This window comes from Desmodus rotundus, chromosome 2 (genome assembly GCF_022682495.2).
Source record: "Desmodus rotundus isolate HL8 chromosome 2, HLdesRot8A.1, whole genome shotgun sequence".
Lineage (NCBI taxonomy): Eukaryota > Metazoa > Chordata > Mammalia > Chiroptera > Phyllostomidae > Desmodus > Desmodus rotundus.
The window spans coordinates 91,532,118-91,543,531 of NC_071388.1; the positions used below are offsets into that span (position 1 = coordinate 91,532,118).

Here is an 11,414-nt window from a genome sequence, read left to right on the forward strand (position 1 = left end):
ATCATTATCTAGAGCCCCTCCCAAATTAAGGTTATTATTGAACCAAGAGTTATTAATGAATTATTGAAGCTGGATATATAGCAAACAATAAAATAAAATGATAATTTACATAGATTATCCAGAAAGATGGAACTGTAAAGTAGTTGAGAATGTGGTGGTTGTGTACAAGGCGGATAATGTTAATAAGTTATTTAGTTTAAGAAGTGGGAATTAGTAAGCAAGCATAACACAGTGGTGAAAGGGAAAAGAAATAGGAGGTTTTTCTTATTTATGTATCTGAACACAGGGTTGTAAGGTTGTTTTTACAATCCACAAAACAATTTGATCTAAAGAAAGGGAATAGGGGACAGTAAGTAGTGATTATTAGGTCACATGTTATGTATATAATCCTGTTTGGAAGAGCTGCTAGCTATATCCTAATTATAAAAAGTTTTGCAATATGGAGCCTATCATATAGCAAGGTTTTAATGTATTAACTGGAAAATTGCACTTTAATATCTTTGTATGAAAAATATGAACACCCAAAATATTAGTTTGACATTTTATTTAGTAAGTGAAGCATAGAACTGAGCTTTCTCATTCCTTAAAATAAGCATTTAATTATAAAATGTCACTAACTGGGGATTGAAAGAGATGATACACTGAGAAACTGTATTAGTGCTGCCACTTGTCAGATTTTCTCATAAATCCCTATTTTAAAATGTGACTTTGCAAAAATCCACTTAAATGCATAGGAAGAAATAGGACTAACGGCAAACAGAATTATAGATTGAAACATGCTGTTTTTCTTCTACAACATTCAAAGTGAAGTTTATTGTTAATATGGGTGTTTTATATCTATAATTAGCAGGGACTAGCTATTTCTAGACTTTTGAGAAGACTATGAAATATGATATAATTTTAAATTAAGATCCTTAAAAAAATCTATCTTTGAAATCCACTGTATTTTTCTTATTCTTTATTTATACTTGTCTCAAGTGCCTACCAAATCACATTTCTTAGCAAAGTTTAGAATACATAAAATTATTTTCATAAATTTATTTAGGTTGATTTTCATAGTTAAACTCTGATGAACTAAATATATAAATATATATATAAATATATTTCAAACTCCTTTCCCTAGTAAATATTGTAAAATGTTATTTGCTGTAAGATGTAATTTGGAAGATACCTTGTTTATGCACCAATTACCTACTTTTTGTCTAATGTGGTAAAAAGTTAAACAAAAATAGTATATAAAGTAGGCAGCAATGACCTATTGGCTTGCTTTGACCATAGCGAGTTGCAGCAGACCTTCATGACAGTCCTTTCCCCCTTTTTTAAAATGACGCAAATTATTCTATTATTTTTCTTTTCAGTTTTTCTTCACATCTTTTGGTGCAAGGGATAGAAGTTACCTCAGTATCTTTAGACTGTGGCAGAATGCACTGTTAGACAAGGTAAGTGTTCATACCAGAGGCAGGTACTTGGTATAAGAGCAACCTCCCAATGTGTACTCAAACAGCATTTGTGAGTTGGAAAGCTCCTTTTTACTTCTCTGGAGTTAATTTTGAATAGGCTATTTAAATTTCAAGAAGAAACTTGAAGTAAAACATAATCCATAGTTATAAGTTAAGATATTAATTGTAATCCCCAAGGTAACCACCAAGAAAATAACTTTAAAAATACAGCAAAAGAGTGCTCGCTTCAACAGCACATATACTAAGATTGGAACAATACAGAGAAGATTAGCGTGGCCCCTGCACAAAGATGACATGCAAATTTGTGAAGCGTTCCATGTTTAAAAAAAAATACAGTAAAAGAAACATTAAAGGAATTTAAATGGTACACTAGAACGATCTATTTAACACATAAGAAGTCAGTGATGGAGGAGTAGAGGAGCAAAAAAAAAAAAACCATGACACATACAAAGAAATAGCAAAATTGAAGACATTACATTAAATTGTTAAAAGGGTTAAATACTTTAGTCAGAAGATAGATAGGCAGAATGAATGAAAAAAACATGATCCAACTATGTGCTGAATATAAGAGACACATTAGATTTAAAGGCATAAACAGATGAAACGTAAAAGGATGGAAAAAGATACAGTGTACAGACAATAACCGAAAGAGAGCTAGACTATTGTAATATCAGACAAAAGACACTTTAAGCCAAAAATTAATAGTGATAAGGAAGTATGTTTGATAATAATAAAAAGATAAATCTCTCAGGAATTTATAACAATTACAGACATGTCACCTAATAACAGAGCTCTAAAATACATGAAACAAAAACAGGCAGAACTGAAGGGAGAAATAGATAATTCAACAGTAATAGTTGGAACTTTCTTTTTTTTAAAATATATTTTATTGATTATGCTATTACAGTTGTCCCATTTTTTCTCCCCTTTATTCCCCTCTGCCCTGTTCCCCCCTCCCACCAGCATTCTCCCACCTTAGTTCATGTCCATGGGTCATACATATGAGTTCTTTGCCTTCTCCATTTCCTATACTATTCTTAACCTCCCCCTGTCTATTTTGTACCTATCATTTATGCTTCTTATTCCCTGTACCTCTTCCCCTATTCTCCTCCCTTCCTCTCCCTGCTGATAACCCTCCATGTGATCTCTATGTCTGTGAATCTGTTCGTGTTCTAGTTTTTTGCTTAGTTTGTTTTTGTTTCTTTAGGTTTGGTTGTTGATAGTTGTGAGTTTGTTCTCATTTTAGTGTTCATATTTTTTATCTTCTTCTTTTTTCTTAGGTAAGTCCCTTTAACATTTCAAGAGCTTGGTGATGATGAACTCCTTTAACTTGACTTTATCTCGGAAGCACTTTATCTGCCCTTCCATTCTAAATGATAGCCTGGCTGGATAGAGTAATCTTGGATGTAGGTCCTTGCTTTTCATGACTTTGAATACATCTTTCCAGCCCCTTCTTGCCTATAAGGTTTCATTAGCTGATAGTCTTGTAGGAACTCCTTTGTATGTAACTGTCTCCTTTTCTCTTGCTGCTTTTAAGAGTCTCTCCTTCTCTTTAATTTTAGGTAATGTTATTATGATGTGCCTAGGTGTGTGCTTCCTTGGTGCAACGTTTTTGGGACTCTGAGCTTCCTCGAAGCCTATTTCCTTTGCCAGATTAGGGAAGTTCTCCTTCATTATGTTTTCAAAGAAGTTTTCAATTTCTTGCTCTTCCTCTTCTTCTTCTGGCACCCCTGTGATTCGGATGTTGGAATGTTTAAAGTTGTCCCAGAGGTTCCTAAGCCTCTCTTCACTTTTTAAAAAATTCTTGTTTTTTCATTATTTTCTGGTTGAATGTTTATTTCTTCCTTCTGCTCCAAACCATTCATTGAGTCCCGGTTTCCTTCCCTTCACTGTTGGTTCCCTGTACATTTTTCTTTATTTCACTTTTCATAACCTTGACTTTTTCCTCTATTTTGCAAGCATACTCAACCATTTCTGTGAGCATTCTGATTACCAGTGTTTTGAACTCTGTACCTGATAGGCTGGTTATCTCTTCATCTCTTAGTTGTATTTTTTCTGGATCTTTGATTTATTCTTTCATTTGGTCCATATTTTTTTGTCTCAGCACGCCTATTATGTAGTAAGGTGTAGAACCTTAGGTATTCACAAGGGTGGGGCAACCTACTTAGCTGTATTGTGGCACTGTATGTGGGGGAGGAGTCTGAGAGAGAACACTGCTGCTTGCTCAGCTCTCTGCCAGCTTTCAGTCACTTTCTCCGCTACCACAAGCAAATTGGGCCCTTTTGGTGCTGATTCCCAGATGTGTGGTTTTGTTTACATTCTAGGACCTTGTGGGTCTCTCCAGTGAACTGTCCTGTGAAGCTGGGAGTTTCTCCTGTGGCCTCAACCACCACAGGTTTTTTCAGTCAGAGGTTTTGAGGCTTTATTTCCCCATGCTGGAACCCTGGGTTGCATGGTTTGTCTTGCTCCCCATTGGTTCCTTCCGATTTATCTGCACACAAATGTGGGACCACCAGGTCTGCCAGCCACCGCTTTGCACGCAAGTCCTCTATACCCCAGCTGCCCATCTCTGCCCCTCCTACCAGTCTGGATAAATGTTTCTTATTTAACTCCTTGGTTGTCGGACTTCCATACAGTTTGGTTTTCTGGCAGTTCTGGTTATTTTTTGTTTTTAAATTCGTTGTTATCCTTCTTTTGGTTGTGCGAGGAGACAAAGTGTATCTTCCTATGCCTCAATCTTGGCCAGAAGTCAGTTGGAGCTTTCATTACCCCACTTTCAGTGATGGATAGAACAACCAGATAGAAGATCAGCGAGGTAATAGAAGACTTGAACAACACTGTAAGCTAACTAAAACTAAAGTACATCTATGGGACACTCCACTCAAAACAGAATACACATCATTCTTAAGTATACCTGGCGTATTCTCCAAAACAAACAATATGCTAGGTTATAAAATAAGCTTTACTATATTCAAAAGGATTGAAATAATAGAAAATACATTATTTGACCACAATGGAATGAAATTAGAAATCAATAATAAGGAAATTTGGGAAATTCATCAAAAGTAGATATTAAACAGAACACTCCTAAATAACCAGTGGGTAAAATAAAAAAACCATAAAGGAAACTACTTTGAGTTAAATGAAAACAAAAATATATACCAAAACTTATGAGATACAGTTAAAGCACATCTTAGAGGGGGATTTATAATTATAAACACCTATATGAAAAAAGAAGAATGATCTGAAAATAATAGCTTAACTTTCCACCTTAAGAAAGAAAAAGGAGAGCAAACTAAACTCAAAGTAAATAGGAGCAAGGAAATAATAAAGATTAGAACATAAATGAATAAACTAGAAAATAGAAAAATAGAAACAATAAAGAGAACCAAAAGCCCTTTTTTTGAAAAAAATCTAGAAAATGGAGAAACCTTTACCTAAATTGACCAAAAAATTAGTTAACCTAAGAGAAATGGACAAAGATCTAGGAAATTACAAACTATTGAAACTGACTCAAGTAGAAACAGAATATCTGAATAGACCAATAACAGGAAAGAGACTGAGTTAATAATAAATAATCTACCCACAAAGAAAAGCCCAGGCCCAGATAGCTTTATTGGTGAATGCTGACCAAATGTTTACAGTAGAATTAACAGCAATTGTTCACAAAGTATTCCAAAAATAGAAGAGAAAGGAACACTTCACAACCTGCTCTATGAGGCCAGTATTGCCTTGTATTAAAACCAGACAAAGAACATCACAAGAAAACTACAATGATTATGTTTATTATGCCTATGAATATAGAAACAAAAATCCTCAACAAAATGTTAGCAAACCAAATCCAGCAACATCAGAAAAGATTATATACTAGAAATAAGTGAGATTTATACAAGGTTGATTCAACATATGAAAATAAGTCAATGTAATACACTATATTGGTAGAGGACAAAAACTACATGATCATCTCAATCAATACAGAAAATGTGTGTGATGAAGTCTAACATCCGTTCCTGATAAACAAAACAAAACAAACTAGGACTAGCAGGGAATTCCTTTGACCTGATAAAGCTAAAAGCTAATATATTTAATGGTAAGGTAATGCTTTCTCCCTAAGTCAGGAATAAGACAAGAATGTCCTTTGTTGCCACTTTTATTCAACATTATACTGAAGGTTCCAGCCAGGGAAGTTAAGTGAGAGAAATAAAGGTAAAACACATCCAGTTTAAAAATGAAGAAATAAAACTATCTCCATTGGCAGATGACATATATATATATTTCTAAGAAACCCAATAAAAACCTATTAGAAATAAGTTTAACAAGGTTGCAGAATACATTATCAAAACACAAAAAACAATTACATTTCTATATGCTGACAATTAACAGTCCAAAAAACCCAGTTTATTTATAACAACATCAAAAAGAGTAAAATACTTGGGAATAACTTTAAGAACTGTAACACATGCATACTGAAAGCTAGTAAACATTGTTGAAAGCAATTAAAGACAAGTAAATGAAAAGAATCACATGTTTATGGATCAGAAAACTTAATACTGTTAAATGGCAATAACTGCCAACCCCCTCCCCCCGATTAATTTGCAGATTCAATGCAATCTCTATCAAAACCCCAACTAGCATTTTGGTAGAAATCGACAAGAGGATCCTAAAATTCATATGGAAATGCAAGGTATCCAGAATAACCAAAACCATCTTGTAAAAGAAGAATAAAGTTGGATGAATTAGTATGTTAGGGCTGCCATGACAAAATACCACAGACTTGACTGGGTGGTTTAAATAACAGGAATTTATTTTCTCACAGTTCTGGAGGTTGGAAGTCCAAGGTTATGGTGCCAGCACGGTGGACTTCTGTTGTGACCACTCTCATTGGCTTGCAGGCTTCTCACTAAGTCTTCACATGGCTTTTCCTCTGTTTATGCACAATTCCAGTGTCTCTTCCTCTTATATGAACACCAGTCCTATAACATTAGGACCTCACCTTTATGACCTTTGTCATAGTCAGCTCAGGCTGCCATAACAAAATGCCATAGACTGGGTGGCTTAAACATCAGAATTGAGAAACTGAGACAAATTTCACTTTGCTATTCCAGAGAACTTGCATTTTATTGTTTATCAGTATTATTATTATCTCAATTTATTGTCTCATAGTTCTGGAGCCTGGAAATCTGAGGTAAGGATGCCAGCATGGTTAGGTTCTGGTGAGAACACTTTCTGACTTACAGATGGCTGCCTTCTCATCGTCACCTGACATAGGGACAGAAAGAGAGGAAACAAACTCTGTTGTTTTTATATAGGGCACTAATCCCATTGTGAAGCCCCCTGCCCTCATCACCTCATCAAAACCTAATTATCTCCCAAAGGCCCTATCTCCAAATACCATCCCATTGGGAGTTGGGGCTTCAACACATGACATTTGGGGCAGAGGGGCGCGAGAGACAATTCAGTCTGTGGCAACCTCATTTAACTATAATTTCCTCCTTAAAGTCCTTATCTTTAAATATAGTCACATTAGGGGCTATATTTATGGCTTCAGCGTATGAATTTTGGGAGATACAGTTCAGTCCATTACATTGGAGGACTTGTATTTCTTTCTTCTAGTGTTTACTACAAAGCTGCAGTGATTAAGGCGTACACTTAACTTCGTGACGTAAGTCTGGACATAGAGATTAATGGAATAGAATTGAGAATCTAGAAATAAAATCTTACCAACACTTATTGACCATAAATTGATTTTTGACAAGTGTGCCAAAACAATTCAAAGGGTAAAGAATAATCTTTTCAACCTATTGGTGCTGGAACAATTACATATCCACATTTAAAAGAATGAATTTTGACCCCTGCTTTGTACCCAAAATATTACCCAAAATAGATCACAGGCCTAAATGTAACATCTTAAACTATGAAACTCTCATAATAAACTGTAGGTGTAAATCCTCATAATGTTTGGATTAGACAGTAGTTTCTTGGATATGACACCAAAAGCTCAAGTGACAAAAAAAATAAATAGGACTTCATCAAAATAAAAATAAAAAACTTCTATACACAAAGGAGTCTATCAAGAAAATGAAAAGACAACTCATGGATTGGGAGAAAATATTTACAAGTTATGCATCTAATAAGAGATTTGTATTTGGAATATGTAAAGAATTCTTACAACTCAGTAAGAAAAAGACAAATAACCCATTAAAAAATGAGCAAAGGATTTGAACAACTATTTCTCCAAAGAAGAAATGGTCAATAAGCTCATGCAAAGATGCTCAGTGTTATTAGCCATTAGGGAAACAGGTCAAAACCTACATCAGATTCCATTTCACACTCACTGGGATGGCTAAAATAAAAAGTCAGACATTAAGAAATGTTGCTGAGGATGTAGAGAAACTGGAACCCTCGTACATTGCTGGTGGGATTATAAAACTTTGAAATCTATGAAAAACAGTTCAGCAGTTTCTCAAAATGTTAAGCATAGAAGTACTGTATGATTCCACTGTAACACTTCTGGGTTTATGTGCAAAAGAATTGAACACATATGTTTACCAGAAACTTGCACTGGAACGTTCATAGCATTATTCCTAATGGCCAAAAAGTGGAAACATCTGAAATGTCCATCAGCTGATAAATGGATAAACAAAATTTATACTCATGCAATGAAATACCATTCAGCTATAAAACAGCGTGAAGTACTGCTGCATGTTACAACAGAGGTGAACCTTGAAACATGCTATGTGAAAAAAAAGCCAGTCCCAAAGAAAACATTGTGTGATTCTATTTCTATGAAATGACCAGAATAGGCAAATTCATAGAAATAGAAAACATTTGTTGCCAGGGGAAGGAGGAATGAGGAGTGACTGCTAATGGATTTGGGTATCTTTTGGGTTGATGAAAATGTTCTAAAATAAATGGTGATAGCTCTGTAACTCCGGATATGCTAAAAACTTCTGGATTGTACACTTTAAATAGTGAATTTTATGGTATGTGAATTATAGCTCAATAGAGCTGTTATTTTAAAAAATGGCATGGGGGGAGAGTACAGAATTCCAGCTGATAGGATATGCTCCTCCTTCGCAGCAGGAGCTTAGCAGGATGGGCCTGAACTTTCCCTCCTGCCCCCCTCCCCCCCCCCCCCCCCCCCCCCCCGCCCCCAGCTAAGCCCTTCACTGTAGTGGACCAGTTTTGGCTGCCAGTGCTCTTTGGGTTGAATGGTTTGGGTTGAGAACTTTCTGGCAGCAGCTAGGGACAGGATCTTCCTTACTTAGATGCTTCCACTTTCCCAGAGTGTACAGATTCAAAGTGTTCTTTTTGCACTATTTTTCCTCAGGTAACAGTGGTCTCTCTTGCCAGTACATGGGGGCTACTGGGAAGCAAGCTATTCCTGGAAATTTAAGAGTACATTTTGAGAGTGCATATGTAAATCTAGGGCCTAATAGAGCAGAAATCTGCGCTTATTTTTAATTCTAAGGCTGAAAGGGCTTTCAGAGTCACTCCCTAAAGGCAAAAGGAGGGGGCATGTGTCAGAATTAGGGAAGAGGTGATGAGGGGAGCTTTTTCAATGTTAGATAGACTCACCTTCTTCAGATTGTCACTCCAGTTTCTATTTTTGGGAATTGCTAAGCCTAGAGGGGTGACAGAAGGGTGTCCCATTTCTCAGGTGTGTTGGGAGAAAAAAGAATTAATCAGTTGCTTGATTTTATTAGTGTATTTAAAGAAAGAATATGTCTGAGGGGCTTGGCCAGATATAGGCCAAAAATTCAGTATTTAGGACAGAAAAGTAGAGTCATAGAGGCAGACTCTGATCACTGGAGAAATGTACAGAGATGAATCTTTGGGCCCCACCAACAGGACTATCAAAGTAATTGTCCCTTAAAACTGTCTACCTTTACTCCGATTCCATGCTTATCATGCAAAGTTCTCGTCACCCTGGACGAATGACTTGGAATGAGTTTTTGTGACTAGAAATGTCTGTTCCTTTACCATGTTAGTATATTTATCACTAAGCAAGTATATGCAGTTTGTGAGTAAGGCTTATTTTAAGTCAGCTGCTCTGAGTGCAGTTCTAGCACACTGACAATGCTGGGGCCATCCTCCAAACAGTGGTCAGTTTATGAAGTTAACGTCACCCTCTGAGACCTTTTGGAAGAGTGTCACCAGCCTTCTCCTGCAGACTCTGCAGCCTTATCAAATCCCCCTACTCTTCCTTATGTTCCTCTCCAATGATCACTTCTTCAGGAGTTACTTGAAATCTAGTAGTTTTCCAGTGGTGCTATAAATCTAGTAAGTGCAACACATTCAGACCTACTTGGGAAAAATAAATGTTAAATTGCTATTTTAGTTGCATTTTCTGTATAATAACCTGGCAGTGTAGAAGTATTTGTGTTGTATTGTTCCCTCTTTTTCACCTTTGCCATTGTCAGAACTCCACCTGTTTTCCCTTTGTCAGTGAAGTATGCTTCCTACCGAGTCCCAAGCCAAAAACCTGGATGCACCCTTGTTTCCTACCTCTTCTTCACCAACCATGTCATACTGGTCCCTAAAGCTCTTATCATTTTTGGCTTGAACCATTACAATAGTTCCCTACCTTTTAATTTATTTAAAAGATTTTATTTACTTATTTTTAGAGAGAGGGGATGGGAGGGAGAAAGGGAGAAGAAACACTGATGTATGAGAGATACATCTATCAGGGCTGCGTCTCGCATGCCCCCAACTGGGGACCTGGCCCACAACCCAGGCACATGCCCTGACCAGGAATCAAACCCTTTGCTTTGCGGGAAGACGCCCAACCCACTGAGCCACACCTGCCAAGGCCCTACTTCTTTTTAATACTCTTATCTGTCTTTTATGTTATTACCAAGGTAGAGTATTTTTAAAGTATTTTATTTTTTAAAAAATTTTATTTATTATTGAGGTGACATTGGTCAATAACATTATGTAATGTAGAACATTATAATTTTATATCTATATACTCTATTGTGTGCTCACCACCAAAAGTCGTTTCCTTCTGCTATCTCATATTTGGCCCCATTTACCCATTTTGTTCTTCTATTCCTCTTTTCCTTTAGTAACCACCATTCTGTTGTTTGTATCTATGAGTTTGTTCTGTTTTGTTTGTTTGTTTTACCTTTCACATACAAGTGAAATCATGTAGTTTTTGTCCTTTTCCATCTGACCTATTTCACTTCATATGATACTCTCAAGATCCATCCATGTAGTTGCAAATGATTTAGAAAAAACTCTAAAGATGCCACCAAAACAACTATTAGAAACAAATACAGTGAAGTTGCAGGATACAAAATTAATATATAAAAGTCCAGTGTGTTCCTATATACTAACAATGAAATTTCAGAAAAAGAAGTGAAAAAGAATTCTATTTGCAATTGCATCAAAGAAAATAAAATACCTAGGAATAAACTTAACAAAGGATGTGAAAGACCTATACACTGAACTACAAACATTGTTAAAAGAAATTGAAGAAGACACAAAGAAATGGACAGATATTCCATGTACATGGGCTGGAAAAATCAACATAGTCAAAATGGCCATATTGCCCAAAGCAATACAGAAATTTAACACAATCCCCTTCAAAATCGCAAGGGCATTTTTTAAAGAAATAGAACAAAAAGTCATCAGACTTGTATGGAACCACAAAAGACCCGAGTGGCCAAAACAATCCTGAGAAAAAAAGAACTAAGCCAGCAAGCAGTGTCACACTTCCTGACTTTGAAATATAGTTCATTCTTTTTATGGCTGAGTAGTATGCCATTGTTTATATATATGCTACATCTTTATCTCTTTATCTATTGATGGATACATAGGTTACTTCTGTCTCTTGGTTATTGTAAATAATGCTGCAATAAATACAGGCATTCATATGTCTTTTTGAATTAGTGTTTTTATATTCTTTGGATAAATATCCATAAAAAGTATATCTTTTCAAGACACAATCTG

The 11,414-nt window shown here is 35.8% G+C and overlaps 1 protein-coding gene and 1 non-coding gene across 5 annotated transcripts in view; both read left to right on the forward strand.

Moving 5' to 3' along the window:
- Window positions 1-11,414, forward strand: part of GRAMD1C (GRAM domain containing 1C) — a 96,203-nt gene that overhangs the window by 42,004 nt on the left and 42,785 nt on the right. For all 4 annotated transcript variants that reach the window (XM_024578040.3, XM_053918365.1, XM_053918366.1 and 1 more), the window contains one exon: window positions 1,359-1,439. In XM_024578040.3, the coding sequence (XP_024433808.2) occupies window positions 1,359-1,439 (81 nt within the window). The remainder of the gene's footprint in view (window positions 1-1,358; window positions 1,440-11,414) is intronic.
- Window positions 1,678-1,784, forward strand: LOC112320715 (U6 spliceosomal RNA). Its single transcript, XR_002976432.2, has one exon. It is a non-coding gene; the product is annotated as a U6 spliceosomal RNA (small nuclear RNA).